This window comes from Coccinella septempunctata, chromosome 1 (assembly GCF_907165205.1).
Source record: "Coccinella septempunctata chromosome 1, icCocSept1.1, whole genome shotgun sequence".
Classification (NCBI taxonomy): domain Eukaryota; kingdom Metazoa; phylum Arthropoda; class Insecta; order Coleoptera; family Coccinellidae; genus Coccinella; species Coccinella septempunctata.
The window spans coordinates 37,561,985-37,583,166 of NC_058189.1; the positions used below are offsets into that span (position 1 = coordinate 37,561,985).

The following is a 21,182-nucleotide window of genomic DNA, read 5'->3' on the forward strand; positions in this document are numbered from 1 at the left end:
GGAATCACTTCTTGAATTTTGTCGCAACTATTCATAAATAATATTATACGATTCGCGAACATAACCTCAAAACCCTTTTACAATTGTCGGTACTGAACAAGGATCCCGAGTAAGGCCAAGAGACTTGTTTGGTAATTGACTCATTTGAATTCGTCAGTCGGGACTGGACACAGATCCCGAGTCGGAACTCTAGTCACAGCCATCCTGATATTCCTGATATATATAATAGGCCATTCAGACAAATCTTCAACTTCTGCCTATGCAGAAAGGCTTACTGTTTTTGACTATTTATATAGTTTATACGTATATACCTAGTAAAATTACTGCCAAAAGTTATTGAAAAGCTGTTTTTTTTATGAATTTCGGAGAAAAATTGGTTTTAGCATTCACTATTGAACTACCGATGTTTTTTGGTAGAAATGCTCAATGCTTCGAAACTTAAGTGTCTCAAAAATATTACCCCTATACCTATAATTTCAATATTCAAATGGGTGAAAAGGTAATATCTCCAATAATACGAAATACTTGTAGTGTGTGGTTCAGTTAGAAAACATATCATAGTGAAAATGGCTACATTTTAGTAATCAGTTTCTTATGAATTGATTATGGATTTTCATTATTCATCGATCTCATAAATCAAGTTAACGTTACAATATTCTTGACTAAATGAGTTTACATGTTATAACACAGCCCCTGTGGCCTAATGGATAAGGCATCGGCCTCCTAAGCCGGGGACTGTGGGTTCGAGTCCCACCAGGGGTAATAAAACTTTTTGTCGTTGAAGATAAAAATTTATTTTAAGCTGATGTTGATATTCATTTTTAATAACTATATATAGCCCATGGAGTAGACAAGTAGAAGAAATGTCGACGTTTTTAATAATAGAGAGTCTTTATTCCAGATAATGACTTTTATTGTTATTTGTGACAGTTCTTTCTTTTTAGATTTTCAGATATTAGATATGGGAGCTCTGAAAGACATGAAAGATACTATAACTGAAGATTCAATTAGTACGAGTTACTTCCAGGGGTATTGGATTTTGAATAAGTAAGTATTGTTTGCAAAAGGGCAAAGGCAGCCCATATATACGATTAAATAAATAAGTTACAGCTTAGGTATTCTTCTATTGACATTCAATAATAATAATTAAAATATATCCGTTTGCTATATCCATGTTTGATAGGTAACTGAACATTTTTCTTGGGAATATGGACAAATATTGATTCACATTACGACTGAAAGAAAGATTTTCGAAGGAGTTATAACTTCTTAAAAATACAAATGCCCAAATCAATAATAATAAAAGGAATCGACTTCTCAATTTGTGAGATTGCAAGCATTTGAGTAGGAGAGAGACTCTCCGAACGTCGAACGAAATCAATATAAATTTTATGAAAAATAAAACATTTTATTTTCGTCCACATGTCACGAAAAATATCTAGAATAATTGAAGTAATTTAGGTCTACTGAAGTATACCTCACCAATAAATGTCGATGAAATCCGAGAAATATGAAAGCTTCGAAAATTAATGAATTACTCCTACTATATTATGTATACTAAGACGATTAGTCCAGTTTGTGTGCCGTTCATAATTTTGCAGTAAATATTGGCTTGAAAAGGCTGATAGGCAAAACAGTTGCTTTTCAACCTAAATTTTACTCTCTGAGGACACAAATTGACATTTCATCATAAATTGACAATTATTTCCAGTTTTCATAGAATTTCAACCTCTACTTTTCCATAAGTGTACACTTTATACCGGAGAAGTTTCAGTTATTCTGTTTCAGTTCGCAATTCATCAGTGAAAACTGAGAATATCTGCGTATTTTACTGATCGTCATGCGGCTCATTTTTAGAAATTCGTAAGCTGTTCGAATTCTTACTATTTCAAGTGAAATAACTCATTGATTCTCTACTATACAATAGACAAAATCTTACAGAGATTGCTGTTCACTATGTTCCCAAAGTAAAACAATTTGTTTATTGAATGCGTTATTTAGCAAACTTATATACTGTACCGTTAGTGCACACTAATTTGCGCTCAGAAATTGCATAAATACGGTTGTTAACAATGTGCTTGTTTATTTCGGAAAGTAGAATATGGACCATATAATTAGAAATATCCTGGTGTTCATAATGTTTGCGATAATCCAGAATAGTGCAAGAATTACCAATGAAAGAGGACCAAAATGTAACCTTTTATTTTACAAATTATTGATATTATGTGGTTTTCACATTTATTTTCAGGGTTTGGGATAGGTATTGTGAGAATAGCTAATAGTGTCTGTACAGGTCTGAATGGTCTGGAAGGGACTTGTTATACAAGGCTTCAGTGTCGACGTGCTGACGGCTTTTCTTCTGGTGGATGCGCTCAAAATATAGGCTCCTGCTGCGTCAGTAAGTTTCAAAACATAATTTTTGGGAAGCATATTTTTTATTATTTTTATATTTTACTGGGCATTTAACAGGGGATAGAGAACAAGGATTCCGAATATACCATTTTTTACAAGTCATATAGAAGTTGCATTATCAAGATATAAGGTATCTCAATTTCGGTCATTTATTTTCATAGTCATATTTTAGGTAACATCCAATATTTTCTTTTCATATTCGATATATATTATGTGTTAAGCTACTTTCATTCAAAAATGACGGTCAATTGACCCCCCCCCCGAAAAAAGCTTCATCCGCCCTTATTTCTAATAATTTATATAGACATCCCAATAAATGGACCCATAATATTTTTAGAAACTTGGAAAGAAAACACCCTGTAATTCGTTTTTCCGTTCACATATCATTAAGTATTTGAGAAGAGCAATAAACAATGTGATTTTCATTTTTCCTCATGAATTTAAGAGGAACTATTAGCAATAAGTATATGGCAACTCAGAAAATTAATTAAAAATCATGGGTGGAAAATAATTAATGGAGGGAACTGGGAGAGTCAGGAGAAGTGAACTCATTGAGTTCACTGTTGAGGGTTTATGATGCAGATATACGATACGATATTGTATCAAAAAAATTCAAATAAAATGAAAAAATTGAAGATGATTATATTACCTACAACATTTGGATTCACAAATTACCAACAAAACCTGAAAATTAATCGAAAAAAACTCATTCTTGTTTTTAATTTTTTTTCGAACAAAAAGAAAACCATTTAGAGTGAAGTCATGGAAACGAAAAATTTGCTTAGTGAAATGTCGAATTTCAACCTCCGAAAACCCTGTAATAGGAAACCTAAAATGAACGATGAAATAAAAAATAATATTTTCGAGAAGAACTAGAATAGAATGATTGCCTTGAATTTTTATTTTTATAATGAAAATAATGGAAGTTAAACACATTTCAATTCAAAATCATCATTAGAAATTTGTATGGATTGTTCGAAAATTCTCAAGAACTGCTGCAATCATTTCCTGTATATATTTCAAATGTGTATAAAGGTACTTACACGGTTGGGGTTCGAACAAAGTTTTCTTTGGATGATATTCATTCAGTATTACATGAAATCCTCTGTTTCGGATTAATTTAAACCAGCATTAGGTGAAAATGAAAAATCATAACATTCCTTGAAAAATATAGATTCGAAATTTTTTTATTTTTTTGTGTTTCTTGTCTTACAATATAATAGTATCACTATAGTAGTTCAACCTAGTGGTTGAAAGTAAACTGTATTATTCAATACCGAAAGAAAATAAACTATTATAAACAAGCAACTAAATGAATTTTTAGGAAAGAGACGGAGAGTAATGATGATAGTTCCTAGATCATTCAAAGCAATTTTAAAAGTTGTTTTTAAAGGTGAGGTTTTTTTTTAAGGAAGGAAGAAGAGTCATCAAAATAAGTTATTTCATTAAAAATTGCCTGCGTATAAAATATTCAAGATGGTGGAGCTATAACCCCCGCAATTTCGACCAAATTTCCTTGAATTCATTTCAACAAAAAAATCGATCAATATTCTAAACGAAACACAAATGATCTAGGATCGTCTATTTGAGTGTAAAATTTTTTAATTTTTCTTAACTTTGTCGTTTTTTTAAGTTTTATATATGTAAGAGATTTTTCGTGAAGCGCTTTATGTTGACCAGATATATACCTTCTGTTAAAAAAAGCCTTACCTTTAAATACCTTAATACCTATTTTCTGTAGTTTTAAAGACCTCGATCTCTATACCGGTAGATTCGGGTGACTTGGGACAGTCCTGTAACTTCCGACAATTACCCCCTTGCAGATTTCTTTGTTTCTTACCATTTATGAGTGAAGGGACCAACTTATAAGATTGTGTAGCATCTTTTCAGTTAGTTTAACAATTAATTCCTGTTGAGTTTGACGTGACCAGAACGTTTGAATTGACAGGAAAAATTAACGAATTCAGGAGAGTAAAAGCGCGTTTTTTTATGAGTCCTGCATGTAGAGTCCTGTACATGTGTTTCACTTTGTGCATGCTTAATTTTTTTTTCCGGATACGTGGGATATTAGATTGGTCTTTCATCAGTTCTTTGTACAATGTTTTGTATAACCTATTTTTTTTATTTATTGCCGTCAGAAGACCATTAGTGATCCATTTTTCTTTACCTGCTTTTCTGTTTGTAAGTTTTATTTTCGTTGAGTGTTCTGTGTATCGCCTTATTATATCGATAAAATCTTCCGTGAAAGAATTCACATCTCCTTCCCTGATGAGCTCGTTCCAGTTGACTAGATTTAGTTCATTTCTCAATTCAGGATAATTCATATATGTTTTGAAACAGTATTTTTAAAATCAAGACTTAATAAAGTTGTATAATGATCTGTTATATCCGTACGGGATAATGTATCCTCTATTCTGATCTATTATATGATGATGACAGTTCAGGAAGAAGTGATCCAAGCAACTACCACTGGTCACATCGTTTATGTAGGATTTAAATCCAAAAGAACTTAACATGTTCATATATTCTTCAATATTTTCATCATTCTCTAAAATATTAATGTTGATATCGCCCACAATTACATGGTAATCGCATGATCTAGTTCCTTCGATGTAGCTGAGCAACTCTCTATTGAAACTTTTTTTTACATACTTTGATGCGTTAACGTCCATTTCTTTAGATTTGGAAATAAAATATCGCGAAATTGGACTATTTTGTAACTTTTATTTCTTAACTATGCCGACGTTTCGTGGAAGTTCACTGGTTTCACTCCAAATGTATCGCACGATTGATGCTTCCTTAACTCTACTTTTTAATAATTTATATGACTTCAACTTTTAACTAATTGACTAGCCTTGAGAAAGAGGTAAACTTCCTCGAAACGTCGGCATAGTTAAGAAATAAAAGTTACAAAATAGTCCAATTTCCCGATATTTTATTTCCAAATTTTTTTACATACCTTCGGCGAACGATATATTCCAGTTATTTTTACTGTCTGCTTTGGTAGTATGATCCAAATCTATGACATTTTGTTCTCCTACAGGTATTATTTTGTGACTATATTGGATGTCTTCTCTGAAGTAAGCAATAACGCCGTCATTCCTATTGTAGTTCCCGTTGTTATACACACATGAATATCCTTTTATCTGAAAAAGTTCCAAGTCCGGTACCCTGAAAGTTTCTGTCAATACAATCACTTGAAAATCTCCGGAATACTTCCCCAGCAATAGCTTCAATTCATCAAAATTTTCTTCCATACTGCTTATATTATTATGTATTATCTTGAAGTTATCTCTTTCACCCATATAATCAACCGCCCTTCGGTTCCAAGTATTCAGTCTTATGTGTTATCTCATCGAAATCTCTCAGAAACTGATCCATTTCAAACTAAGAAGAACAAACCATAACAAAAGAAACCCAAAACCAATTTAAAAATAAATGATAATTAGGTACTTTATTTGAGCAATAATAGACAAAACAAACAAAAAATAGCTCATCTTCTTCCCAGTCTTGTGTTAACCACCTCTCTTGCTTTTGGTTCCCGTGTTACCAGCCTTCTGAGTCTTCCCCGCAATTCCTGAAGATCCTGAAGAATGTGATCTCGTTCTCCCAAGCTCTTCAAAGTCTTTCGCTTTATTCAGTACTAGATTTGATATTGAAATTTTCTTATTTATCCTCGTGTCTTCTCCCTGATGTATGTGTTCGGACTCGATAAGTGTTGATTTGTGAGAGGCTATGAGGGTCGGATGATCAGGCACGATGATCAATTCCTGGGTTTTTTCATCTGAGGGATTGGGTTTTTCAATTATATTTTTGGAGATATTCAGAGATTCCTCCGACTCTTCTGAACTTTTTAGTTGTTCGATGGTGTACTTTTCACCGTTTACGTATAGACAATCAGATCGTATAAATGCTTTTTGTTTATTAGTTTTCGCTTCAGCCAATTTTTGCCTCAGGAATTTGAAATTTTTGCGATCCTCTTCGCATATAGGTCCTCGTTAATAAAGACTCGAGTACCTTTGAGTTTCAGCCTATTTTGAATCACCTTTGATTTGGCTAGGTGAGATAGAAATTCAATTTTTATCACTGATTTCTTCTCATTGAGCCTGAATATGTTATTCACTTCTAGCTCAACCAAGTTTATATTCAGCAGGGAGTTTAATTGAGCAATCACGGAATGCACTAGGTCTGCGTTGTCTAGTGCTAGTCCGGTTACAATAATATTGTTCTTAGGCCCGGTACTTTCACCTTCGAATAAATTTTATTCAACGAATAATGACGTACCGACATTCGATCTATGACAAATAAACTCTTCTAATTAAGTTTCAATGACAGATTTATTCGATGAATAACACTATCTGAAAGTGAAAAGGCTGCATTTTTACTAATCTTACGAATAAGACTTAATAAATGCGAATAAATTTATTTATTCGTACGTGAAAGTACAGGCCCTAATAGAATTACTTAATTTTAAGTAGCTCACTCTCAACTTTACTGACTTTTCCTTCGCAATTATGTATTCTCCATTCCGTGTTCAATCCAATTTCTTTGATTTCTTCCCTCAGCTTCGCTAGTTCTTCTTTAATTGTGGAAGTCTGATGTGCAAATTCACTCCTCAGGAACTTCGACAATTCCGCATTCACGGCCATCCTCTTCTTGAGAATTATAAGCGTGTGTGGTATGCTTTACAATTCTATTTTATCAGCGACACAGATGCAGGCAACAAGATTCTGATATAAACAAACCGACTAATCAATTAATTAGTATTTTGTATCTATGAAAGGATTTTTTTCAGACAATTTTTCCGCTAATCTGTAACCACCACTTCAAACTTCTTGTGTGTACAAATTTTCAATAATCATCTGAGGTTCTTATTTCAGAAACATGAAATTAAGTAGTGGAACCGAGAGAACAACTCTTCACACGGACATGCACGGAGGACATCAATATAGACGGGACTTATCAATATAGGCAATATAGACAATAGGGGTTTATCATTTAATTTCCTTACCGAATTTCAACTATACTATCACAAATTCTAATTTTTCAAAACTATACACCGTTCCAAGTCATCTATTTCATTTGAGAGTTGAGAAATCAACGGATTTCAACTTGTTTCCCAAGCCTCCAAGTGGGTGAAAATAAAATATACTTGTTGGGACAAGTATATTTTTCAACATTTATATCCAAATTTTGAAGCATGGTATATGTATATCCTAATCAATAGTTTGGGTCATTAAGCATATTCGAACCTCTTTTTCAGATAAAAATAGGTCACCGTTTTGAAAATATGACAAATTGAATTCAACAATCGTCCCAAGTCATCCAAATCTACGGTACCTAACTAGGTTACCTTTATAACTAAAGAATTGCACTTTGTTTCAAAAAATTTGAGTTATATTCATCTTCGAGCTTTTTATACAAAAATGAATGAGGACGTTTATAACAGCTTAAAAGCATTGTTGCCACATTTTGAAAATTCATAGTTTTTCCCTTTTTTATAGACGATCTTAAAGCTATAAGCCGCTCGAATCGATCCATTTTATAGGGTGTTATAGATGATTTTTATGCAGATTATCCGGATTTTTTAATTTAAAATTTTGAGTTCGGAATTCAAAAATTGTATTGTAAATATCAGTATCACTACTTTGAATATTTTCTGGATTGTGCTTCTTGAATATTAGATTCGAAATTAATAGTGCTGGAAGCTCGACAGTTTTCATAACCGAAAACCTATATCTTCATGCTTCTGATGATAAATTTCATGTTTATCAGAAGATCAGAAAAATTCATATTTTTTCAGTACAGCGCACATGTGGTGAACAATCATCCCTGAATAACACTTATTTCTCAAACATCAATTTTCCAACGTCTGTAACTTCTGGAGGAAGATGTGTCATGACAGTGCAGAAGTGCAATGCTGATATCTGCCAGGTGAAAAATCTGTTTTTTATTAAACTAGAAAATTAAAATTTCTCCATTTCAGATTAGAATCGATTTCTTATCCTCCACATTAGCCCAGCCGAATGCGATAGGTGTGTGTAACAGCGATTCCTTGGTCATTACAGGTGGAGCTGGTCCTGTTCCTGTGCTATGTGGGGACAATACTGGCCAACATATTTATCTGGATTTTAACGGTAATAGCAGCATTGACCTGATAACTTCAACATTGGACGGTTTGAACATAGGCAGAAATTGGAACTATAAGGTTACACAGATTGCCTGTTCTTGCCCGACAAGAGGTAATATTTTCAAATAATGTATGAAAATAAACACAAAAATTCACACAGAATCATCCAGTAACTGAAAAATTCTGAAATACTTATCATATTTTCCTGCCAACAGTATCAAATAGAATATGTTTAAATTTCCATTTAAGAAGGTTTTGAAAATAATAATTAGAAAGCATTTCATTTACACTCATACTTGAAAGAGTATGGGGAAAAGGCACAATTGTTCACCACTCTGGTTTATACTCCGAACTGGTTTACACTCCAGACAAGAATCATCGCACTACCAGCAGTGGTAGAAGTCGAAGAGGACTTAGTATTTAGTTTTATTACCTTTGGCTTTGGACTCGACATACGGCCTTGGCTGGTGCCCAACGATGTCTGATCCTTAAATGGAATTGAACGAAAATGGGAAAAAGGTGGATTTTGACTAAAAAAAATAAACTTGATTACAGCATGTTAAGAAAACCCTCACGATGAAGAAAACAATAATTGAAACACGAACCTTTCGATCCTCGCTCGAAGTAGCCGTCATGTGACACTGCGATCTCGGTAGGTTTCATTGCTCGTCCAAATTTTCTTCGATCTGTCATATGTCCCCTTGGAAAACTATGCTGTAAAAAGCTCAGAAATGAATGCCGCAGATAAAAGTCGCATTTGTTTTTATATTAACTTACTCTATGCCAGTCAAGAGACATCTCTAAATGGAACATTTTGGATTGAATTGTTGATATTGGGTTATCATCAAAAGTCATGGCGGACTTTCAGAGCTCTACAAAATTGTAGTTCATGATTGTCCTCTTTGTCATTTTTTTATATAGGAATGAATTCTACATGAAAACCTACTCGAATAAATCATCCACATTACAGTGGAATTCCCATCGAATACAGATTACAGATAAAGTAATCTGTGCCATCGAAATTGGACATCTTGTTTAGGAATTATGTGAAGACAAACTTTCACATTTATAATACTATAATAAGGATAAATTCAGAGGCATACCACCCGCTTATATGAATATCAACAATTGTTATGATCTGAATTGAACTAGCCAATTTGCCATCGTCAAGGCCCCAAATGGAGTACTCCCCATCGAAGAAAAACAGATGTTGACCATTTTTTTTCTCATTTGACCTCATCATACATACATACATACACAAAATCTTTATTAACATATTTACAGAATAAATTTACAATGCAGTTCTCTATTATAATATACAATGTATAGTTCCTACAAATAAATAAATGTTCACCTATTTTTCTGAGAATTGTGGCTGGTAGCCTTGTAAAAAGATATTACACAGGATTGCTTTCTAGTTAGTCATATTTTTAAATCATTTGAATTGATGTTGGCAGGAAAATAAAAAAAAAACCTGCTTAAGTGAATGGATAGCTAGAATTGCCAAAGGCAATCCTTTCCTAATACATTACATGCTATGGCATGAAATCTTTTAGGAAGTTTTTGTATGCGAAAAACTCATATGTTCGATTGGGTTAATAAGGATATCCTTATTCAGTATCTGAAGGAAATCAGATAGTTTGATTCATCTTAGGACGTTTAAGATCGATCCTGATTGTAAGGTACAAATACCTTATTGTATATGACAAGATGCTCATAAGGGAGCACGTGCTTATCGTTTGGATTTTTGTTGTTGAACCGTGTTGAGGTGATTTTATTGACAGGATCGCTTACATAACGAGATTTTTCATAGAACTTCGAAGATATGTTATTGATATGATCTTTAACCATTTCGATTTCTGATGGGTCATGCAGTTCAGAGATTCTTGTGAGAATATTTTTATTCAAAATTTGTCTGAGTACTTTGTTTTGAAATGTTTGTAGCGGGCTCATGGGTCGAGGTTTCAAGTGGCACCACGCTGGTGCGGCGTATGTTATTAATGGTCGGATAAGGGTTGTATATATAAGTTTTTTGTTTTGAAAATTTAAATCACTATTTTTACGCAACAGGGGATGAAGGATTTTTTTTGCGGCATATGCTTTTCCCATTCTTTTTTCTATATGTTTTTTGAAATTCAGCCTAGAGTCTAGCTCCATTCCCAGGTATTTTACTGAGTGCTTTTGGATGACTGGTTCGTTGTTTATTTTGAGTGGGAATGGTATTTTCGTGTCATTTATTTTTCGGCTGAATATTATCATTTCCGTTTTTTTTTCATTTACATGAATTTTCCAGGTTTTGTAATAATTCATGAGCATGTTCACGTAATATTGGAGTAGTTTAGTTGCTACAGTGGCGCTAAAAGAATGAGCATATATCGCAGTGTCGTCCGCAAATAAGGCTCTTTTTGTGTTGGGGAAGTTGGGAATATCATGAATATAAATATTGAAAAGTTTAGGTCCGAGTACCGAACCTTGTGGTACGCCCGCTTTAATTGTTTTTTGTTCAGAGAAGGAGCTATTAAGTTTAACCATGAATTTTCTGTTTGTAAGGTATGAACTGATTAATTTTATTATGAAAGATGGTAGTTTCAATTTAATCATTTTGTAAAGCAAGCCTTGTATCCAAACTCTGTCGAATGCTTTTTCAATGTCGAGCAGCAGCATTGCAGTTGTTTGATTTTTATTGAAAGCTTTGATTGTATCTGTTATTATTCTAGTGAGTTGGTGGGTAGAGCTGTGTTTCTCTTTGAATCCGAATTGAAATGGGTCATCAAATGATGATTTTTTCAAAGTTTGGGTTAGGATTCTTAATATAACCTTCTCTGTTAATTTGCTCACGGTCGACAACAAACTGATCGGTCTATAGTTGGTTGAAAGGTGTTTTTCCTTGCCGTTTTTAGCAATTGGTATGATTAGTGCTGTTTCCCAAGAATTAGGCCAATGGTTGAGTTGGATCATAGAGTTAATGATATATGTCAACTGCACGATGGATTTTTTTGATAGGTTCTTGATCAATTTGTTGTCGATTTCGTCTAGTCCCGCGGCTTTGTTGGGACGGAGTGTTCTGATCAGATTTTTTATTTCCGTGGGGTTAGTGAGGTATTTATTAGTTTCATTTCTATCAGATGTTAGACTCAGGAATTCAGAGACTGTTGACATGATTGTACGATCCGAATCACTGTCCGTCTGACCTATGTCATGAATTTTTTCAAAGGTGCTGGCCAGTAATTCAGCTTTTTGTTCGTCTGTAACATAGTCAGTTGAATTATGGGTAAGAGTAGGAATATCATTAGGGGTTTTTCTCAGGAGCTTCGTCATTTTCCACAAGGAACCGTCTGCTGGTTTCAAGTTTTTCAAAGTATTCTCCCATTTTTGATTTTTAAAAATTTTTATTTCATTTTTGATTTTTGCATTAAGAATGTCGGAATTTATTTTATCTTGAGGATCACGAAAATTTTGCCAGTGCTTACGTATTCTGTTTCTAGATTTAATCAAATTTATTATTTCAGCAGGTAGTGATTCTGTATAGGGATGTGTTGATTTGATTTTAGTCGTTCTGTTCCTTGCGTAAATGAGAGTTTCCGAGAATTTTGATAATTCCTGCTCTAAGACTTCAACTGAATCTATGTGGTTATTAATGACGATTTTACTGTTCAGAATTCTACGATATTCTTTCCAATCTGTGGTCGAATAATCGTAGATTTTCTTTGTCGTTTTGTCTCTGAAGTTTCCTCGTATGTTGAATATTATTACATTGTGGTTTGAGGGAAGTTCGGGTAAAGACTGAAGGTCACTAATGTTGGGGTAGGATTTAGCTAGCAAAAGATCTATTGTTGTAGGGGTGGTGTTATTGTAGGGAAAGTGAGTAGGACTAGACGACTGGTGAAGGGCACATTCGTCATTCTTTTCCAAAAATTTCAGGAGGGTTCGGCCGTTGGCATTGTTAGCATGACAATTAAAGCGGGCGTTGAAGTCCCCAGCAATTAGGGTGTTGTTAGTTGAGAGTAGGTTCTCTAGGCAACTTTCTCTGAATTTATTGGAAGGTTTATTATAGATCGACATAATTTTTGGACCGTTTGCAATTTCTATCCCGACGTTTTCTATATTTGACCTCATCAGAGCAACATAGCTTTTTTCTCTGATGGAGAACGTTTGGAATTCATGAACCCTTATTCAATACTGGCAAGCGCTACTGAGTACTATACAGTTACCAAGAGCGCCACCCAGTATGAAACGGTGTCTGATTCAATACCCTCCAGATGAAGACAATAGCATATGTCCCATATTTTCTCTTATGTATTCATTGCCTTCACGTTTAGGCGTGATCATTCTATATTATTTACAATTCTAGTACGTATTATGTCCATGAGGTTTATGCTTGTTTGTTACCAATATTCGTGACGTTATTTTAGCTCCAGCAGGCTGTTTGATGTATTATACGGCACTTTCGGGTACCGTCACCAGTTTCAACTACGGCGCTTCGACGGCGATAAACCCAGCAACTAATCTTCTAGGCACAAGAGAACTGGTCAACGAGAACTATGGAATTTGTGTTGCAATGAGTCCAGGCTATTGTTCGATTGAATGGAGTGCCTGCTCGGATTCGTCGTTCATAGTTTCAGATAATGATGCTGCTTTAAATCCTCCAAGACCATTATTTGGAGAAGATTGTGACGCTGACTTTGTAGTTATACCCAACCCTTTTTTTCCTAATGGAACTGCAGCTCCATCAGATAGGATATGTGGAAATCGATTTCCCACAGTGATAAGTAAGTTCTTCTATTTTTTCGTAGGAATCAACACATTTTGGTGAATAATTTTGAACAGTTTACTTTGGAAGTTCAGAATGCTAATTACTAACCTATAATACCAATGTTCTCTTATTATTTATCTCATTCTAAATTTTTTTCATAATTTTCAAATAATTTTTAAAATGGACCATTATTCTTCTACTGCACTACACTCTTAAACACCTGAAACTAATGAATAAGTGAGATGCATATTGTTGAATTTCGAAATAGGAATTTATAGGAATATTCGATCTCGGACAGGTAATTTTGTGGGTTGGTAAAAGAGAGATGAGCACTTTCACTACAGTCTAGATTTTTATTCACACACAAGAAATATACAGTTAAATCTATTTCAAAAAGGTACTCACTCGTCTTCGTCGTAATGTGGAAGAGGCCCTTTCTGTCCGAATCCGCTCATTTTATCCCTTCATCCCCACTCGTTTCTAAACTTTCTCGACTTTTCGGTACTGACAGAACCCCACCAACTCTGAGGTGCGCAAAGTTGTCAATAGGGGAGGCGTTGCCAGATTTAACACATATTTTTCCTATTTTGTAATTTTATATTCTCCCTCAACCTCCATGGACAAGTATTTTAATTACAGGGTGGTCCAACGAAAACTTAACACCTCAATTTTCCGGCTTCAAAATGAAAATGTGAAAAATCTCTCGAACCCGTCAATTTATGATTCGAGGGAGACAACATTTCAGCTTTTTTCATCCCCGTAACTTCCGAACCCTATCGGTGGTGAGCACCACCCCTTAATTTTGAATAGGGATGAGAGGTGTGTGATTGAAGATCGTATCCAGTATCCATCGATAATGAAAGAACATCAAAAACAGTGAAAGGGGCAATGTGGAATTTATCTCGAGAATATTATTCGTATCCACATTTCGAAGGTATTTAGTAGTTATGTTGTTACTTTTTTTTTCCGAAAAAGTATGAATTTTTTTTCCAGAAAAGTAGAGCACCGTGTTTTTGATTTATCTTAGTCTATTGTGAACTTTTATGAACGTTACAAGTGTGTCAAATCGATTGTAAATTTGTGGTAGAATCAAAATGCCGTTTTCTGTAGAAGAAAGGGTGGAAATGATGAAATTATTCTTGAGATATAACGACTCTGCGCGCACAACAGCGGCTCTATTTAACGAACGACATCCTGGAAAAAATGTATCCGCTGCTTACCTTGTGCAACTGTTTGCCAAATTGGACGTCACTCGTTCCCTCGAAAACAAATAGAGGTTGCATGAAAGAGACGAAGCGAGGGACGTGGCTGCCTTAGGTTATGTAGCAATGGATCTGACCTTTAGTACCAGGAAATTATGTGATGTTTCTGGTGTTCCACGCACAACAATCATGAGAATCCTTAAACAACATAAATTCCATCCCTATATGATACGATTGGTTCAGGAACTGAATGAGGGTGATACCAATCAACTCCATTTTTTTTAGTACTCACTGAAATGATTAAGGGTAATCAAAACTATATATTCGATATCTGTTTTGCGGACGAGTGTTCATTTCACCTTAAGGGGCAGTCGTGCCAAAGAATATCAACTCTTTGATAGTAAATACGGTTCGAGATCAAAACGATCGAACATGGGTTGCTTCACGGATGCTACCCGAAATACAGAAATGTGCCATCTTTGAGCAATAGCCTGAATTACGAACTGTGTCACCTGTCAATTCTCTCGAAATATTAGGAATATTGAATAATTTCCAGTTATTCCTAAATTTCATCGTAATTTTGGCATACACAGGTTGATTCATAACTATTGGGACATAGGCTAAGGGCAGACCTTTTGGACCAAAATATGGCGATATGACCAAATATACCTCAATAAAATATTGCTGTGGAAAAAGATAGAGGGCGTTAAAGTTGATTTTTTTCTTTCGTTTTTTGCTAATAATTTCACTGTATATTATTTCATCCGTTTTTAAGAAAAACACAATTGAACAGTTCAAAGCATCGGAAGGGGATTTGAACTAACGATTTATTTATTTTATTTATATATTTCGACGATAATGATAATTAAAAACAATGTAACATAAAAAGAATGAACTTAAATTAAATGTTCTTCTATGCCTTTTCTAATTCTTTTAATGAAGGACTTTCGAACTTCGAAGAAAATATTATTCCGTCCCCTCATAGAAAATTCAAATTTTACGCCCTCTACATTTTTCCACAGCAATATTTAATCGAGGTATATTTGGTCCTATCGCCATATTTTGGTCCAAACAATTCTCCCTTAGCCTATGTCCCAATAGTTTTGAATATCCCTGTATAGGGTGTCTCAAAACTAGTGAATCAAACGTCACACCACGATGCAGTCTACCAATTAATATCGAATGACACCAACATTAGTTCATCGAAAATGTACCGTTTCCAAAATATTTAGAATTTTATGAAATTAGGGCCAATTTCGGATTAAGGTTGGTGTTTTCGCCCATATTAATCCTAGATTATTGTATTATCCGCAATTAAGATTATTCTAAATAATTTATCGAAAATCTCAGTAAAAGTACATTAAAACAATTTTTTTTCTGCATAAACTAGATGGGGTTTACTGTGAATAAGAAAAATTATTAAAAGAAAATTGTTTATATTCATATTTATTATTTTTCGATCAAATACTTGGAATAATTTCAATTAAGGGTGATTATACAATAGTCTATAATTAATCAAAAACTGGCCCTGTGATTGAAAAAAAAGTAGTTCGGAAATCGGCAATTTTGGCAATTTTCATAAAATTCTAATTATTTTGGAAACAGTACATTTTTGCTGAACTAATGTTGGTGTTATTCGATAGTATTTGGTCTACTCTATCGTGGTGTGACGTTTGATTCTCTAGTTTTGGGACAGCCTGTATAACAATGAACATTTTTGCAATAGGTATATAAAGAAATGGACCGCCGATGTCACCTTGCTGCTATTTTTATCTAAATATTCATGTTTGAAAAACCGTCGATAAATGATTGTGAAGACAAGCTTTATAGACACTATTCAACATTATGTTCATCCTAAAAAACCAACTAAATTGAAAACTAAGATGCGGAGTGACATCAAGACGGCCTTTAACTTAAAATTTAAAATAATCAAGTCTTTACGTAAATGGAACGTAATGAAAGCGTGAATTATAAAAACTAGTGAATGCCGTTTTAGAATGGAGATTCTTGAGGAATTACCTTCCCCTTCTCCTTAATGGCATTGTTAACCGACATAACTGTCGGTATTGGTCAGATGAAAATCCGAGATTATTTCGTGAGTTGTATACTCAGCCTTGCCAAAAATTCAATGTTTGGGCAGGTACACTACGCAAAAAAATTAACGCACATTATGGAAATCTCAAATTTATTCTACAACTGAAGGTGTTCTCAATGATAATTATTTTTATCAGAATTATGCATGCATATGTTATCCACTTTCAACGGTTTTCTTCAATACAGATGTTTTTTCCCAGCAGGAATAAAAAAGATGATATTATCAGATTTTGAATGTATTGGCTCCATTCTAAAATCAGTTGTTCTCGATCAATTCTAGTGATCAATAGTTTTTCTTTCGTTTGATTTTCTGCACTCGATCGCTATGCAACGCGAAACACGCAATTTGACCCAAGAGGAATGTGCCCAAGCGGTAGTTTTGCGAGAAGAAGGGTGGACATACACAAGAATTGCAGAAAGGTTTGGAGTTTCCCATACAAGTGTGTCCAGAATGTTGCAGCGAATCAGGGAGACTGGTATGAATATCCGAAGACCAGGACAGGGTAGACCACGGGTAACAACTGCCATTCAAGAACGTTACTTGAGAGTTTCTTCGTTGAGACAACGGTTTGCAACCGCTCGCCTCCTTCAAATTCAGCTTGAGCAAACTCATGAGGTGCAAATTAGCACTCAGACAATAAGAAATCGCCTCAGAGAATATGATTTAAGGCCTCGTGTCGAGGCAAGAGGCCCAGCTCTTACCCCAGCCCATCGAAGGGCGCGTTTGGATTTTGCGAGAGAGCATATCCATTGGGAAGGGGCCGATTGGGAAAGAGTTCTCTTCACAGATGAGTCTAGATTCTGCCTCTACCATTGTGATCGACGTTCCCTTGTATACAGACGTCCACATGAAAGATATGCTCAGTGCAATTTCCTGAATACTTCTGGTTTCGGGGGAGGATCGATTATGGTATGGGGTGGAACATCTTTGACTGCTCGCACAGACCTAGTGTTCGTTGATAATGGAGCTATGAATCAACGACCACTAGGTCTGTGCGAGCAGTCAAAGATGTTCCACCCCATACCATAATCGATCCTCCCCCGAAACCAGGTATTCGAACATTCTTGAAGAGCATGTATAGTGCCATTTGCCCCAAACATTGGTGAAAATTTCATTTTTATGGACGATAATGCGAGACCCCATCGTGCGCGCATCGTTCAGGAGTACCTTGAAGAGGTTGAAGTCTCTCGAATGGAATGGCCAGCAAGAAGTCCAGATCTCAATCCGATTGAGCAGGTTTGGGACAACCTCAATAGAAGGCTGAGAAGTTCAGAAAATCATCCAGCTACTCTTAATGACTTAGGAATCCAACTCGGAGAAATCTGGGAAGGATTAGATCAGAACATTTCAAGATCATTTTGAGTATGAACCGTCGTTGCCGAGCTGTAATTAACGCAAGTGGTGGAAATACCAAGTATTAAATCACTTATCAGCATTTCAGTATTTTCAAAATTGTTCGTTTCTCTTCTTTCACATAAGATTCGGTGAAATCCTGAATTTTTCTTCCATTTAATGATGTGTCTTGTTTCGTTCAAAACCTTCCCGAGAGAACATAAAAAATAAGTTATAAAGTCAATGTAGAGTTAACTTTCATTAAAATTGAGATTTTCAGAATGTGCGTTAATTTTTTTGTGCAGTGTATTTATGGAAATCACATAATCGGCCCTAATTTTATATACCCATCCGGTAATATCACTGTCCAAATGTATTCAGATCTATTGGAGAACGCTAATTATCCAGCCCTTGTCCAAAAGTGGAGACTGCGGAAGACCATCAAACGATCATTTTCCAACAAGATGGCGCACCACCTCATTTCGTTCAACCGGTGCGTCAGGTCATAGATCAAAATTTTCCTCACGCCTGGATTTGAAGAAGGGGACATATTGACTGGCCACCCAGATCGCCTGATCTGCCTCCACTGGACTTTTTTCTGTGGGGTCACCTGAAATCCAAGATTTACGCTACCCAGCTTGAGTCACTGGATAATTTACGAACTCGGATCATTAATGAATGCCGTCAAATTACACCAGGAATATTAAGTAATGTACGGAGTACGAACGTTTTCAGCAAAACTTATATTATTGCATGGAATTTAATGGTGCCCATTTCTAGCAGTTAATAAACAATAATCATGAAAGTTAGTACTTTTCCACTATTTTACCTGTCATTTCGTCATCGAAGAAAATTTTGAAGCGGAATTTTAGGGTCAGATGGTACTGGATACCACAGACTAATTGAACAGTTAAGTTTATCTATGCTGGATACGATCTATGTTATCGCAAACAGCTCAGACGATTCGAGCGATTTTCCACATTTTTAAATTTAAATCCGGAAAATCGAGGTGTTAAGTTTGCGTTGGACCACACTGTATGGTATAACACTTACTCTTTTTCACATTCGAATAATTGCACTGTGAAAGATTTTTCAATTTTTAGTTCACATTGCTATAACTAGGTCTTTTATGGTTATTGAACTCAAAACTTTACTCACCGTTCACTTATCTTACACCAGAAAACATTAGCCTCCTTACTTCACTTCATATACAAGGCAGATGTCAATGTTAGAAAGAGTTCGTTGAATTTTAATCTGAGTTTAAGTGAAGCAGAGTTATGGCCATATGCACCGTTTCATTAAACGAGATTAATTCCTTAAACATCCTTTTTCTCCATAGAGATTCTATGCTTAAACGTCGTTTTAGAGCTTAAGCTACGTTCAATCAAACGGTGCATACGGCCATAAATCACCTTTTGGTGAAATTAGCCCTTAGATGTTTATGCTGAAAATTTGTATGTTAGGAATTTGTGCGTTATTTTTACCTCTCAGTGTGAATATATACAGGGTGTTTTCAAAAGTGAGCCTTTTTTCACAGATGATAGGATGAGTCATCAAAATAAGTAATTTCACCGAAAATTGTCTATATAAGACATTCGAGATGGCTAAGCGAAAGCCCCTCTAATTTCGATAAAATTTCATTAAACTTCAAGTACGGGACTGTGGAAGATGACTCCGGCATCGGAAAAACGGAACGAAACATACAACATATGGCTGGACAAGAATGGTTCGGTACATCCGAGTATATCTGATTAGTGGCACTTCAAAAAATTGTTGTATCGTGCAATTTGGGGTGAAAACACTGTAGAAAATTTAGACAGTGTATTGAAGTGCTTATAGAGACAAAGTGCCATTATTATTAGGTTCCTACCCTAGTTCACCCCATTTTTGCGAGAATTGTGGGGGTTCGAACAAGAAGATTGTGATGACCATTGCGAAAAAATTTGTGAATAATTCGGAGGAATTTTATTGGTGAGATTTTGAATTAATATTCTATTTCTTTAAAGTTGGTCCTAAGTATTTTTCCGTCAGTGGGCATCGAAATGAGTCATTCCATGGAATCGTTTGAATCACTAAACAATGAGAAAAATTCGGCAATCCTAAGTTTACATTTTCATGTCAACGTAAAAATCGAACGGGCCACTATCCTAAACGAAACCTTATTATGGTTGAGTCGTGAGTCCACGAGATATGTTTATTCCCATTGCTTTGAAATAATTCAAATGAAAAATGATCTAGGGTCGTATTAGGATCTATTTCGGTATTTCAACTTTGTTATTTTGAAACTTTTGTAAAGGTAGGTGATTTTTTGTGAAACGCTTTATTTTGGCCAGTTCGACCTCCTGTTTAAAAAAGCCTCACCTTTAAATACACCCTGTACATATTATAGGAATAGTACTTAAATCCATATCGTCTACAGATACAAAGACTTTCGCAGAATTTTGCACAAATCGTAGGACCTGGAAAATAAATAGCATCAAATTTTAAAAAAAAAGTGTACCTCTAGAATTTTCCTTCAGATGGGGTACCTACAACTTTCGCAGGAACATGGCAACCAATTCTCATCTTGACAGAATGAATTCTGAAGACGAAAGAACTACTTCGAGATTTATTTTTTTTACATCACCGTGTAGAAAATACTCTTAAAATGTGCCTACGATGCATAAAGGCCAAAAGTATTCTCAAATAGGGTATCACACGCTTTGAGATTTTATCAAAACCTATGCAGGGATTTTTCCAAACATCCAAGGGATTTTAAGAAAATGAATATTTTCCAACCTTTAAGTTCAAGTATAAATAAAAAAAGACAATATTCAGTTATTGTTCATAAGATATATCAAAACTTATTATTGTAAATAAAAATTCAGAACAAAATTAATGAGTTATGTAAATAACAAATCAGGTATTGATAAAATATAATTATAAGTGGCTTTTCATTTTACAGCTTATTCCAAACCCTTCGTACTCACAGTTGTCACCAATGGAAATGAAACAAGCACTCTAGGTCCAGATGTAGGAAATGTCGGTTTCTGTTTGAACTACAGACAGAGACTCTGCACTGCAGACACAGCCATCATGAGATAATATTCTCATCTTGATGAAGCAAAATATTGTGTTCCATTTTTGTTATTATAGTTATGTAGGTTTTCATTACAGGTTACAGGCCTCACAAACACCGTTAAAATTAAACTAGGTATGAGGTGAATATTTTGGTGTGTGATAATTGAAAGAATAAATAAACCGAATAAGAACATTCTT

The 21,182-nt window shown here is 34.8% G+C and overlaps 1 protein-coding gene and 1 non-coding gene across 2 annotated transcripts; both read left to right on the forward strand.

Annotated features, from left to right (window-relative positions):
* The first annotated feature begins 689 nt into the window (after positions 1–689).
* Trnar-ccu lies at positions 690–762 on the forward strand. Its single transcript has one exon. It is a non-coding gene; the product is annotated as a tRNA-Arg (tRNA).
* A 1,184-nt stretch (positions 763–1,946) lies between these two features.
* On the forward strand, positions 1,947–21,177 carry LOC123316484. The gene is made up of 6 exons (XM_044902579.1): positions 1,947–2,192; positions 2,249–2,398; positions 8,216–8,346; positions 8,399–8,654; positions 12,955–13,311; positions 20,869–21,177. Exons 1-6 carry the CDS (start codon positions 2,102–2,104, stop codon positions 21,006–21,008), a joined length of 1,125 nt encoding a protein of 374 aa, XP_044758514.1. The 5' UTR covers positions 1,947–2,101; the 3' UTR covers positions 21,009–21,177.
* The last annotated feature ends 5 nt before the right edge of the window (positions 21,178–21,182 follow it).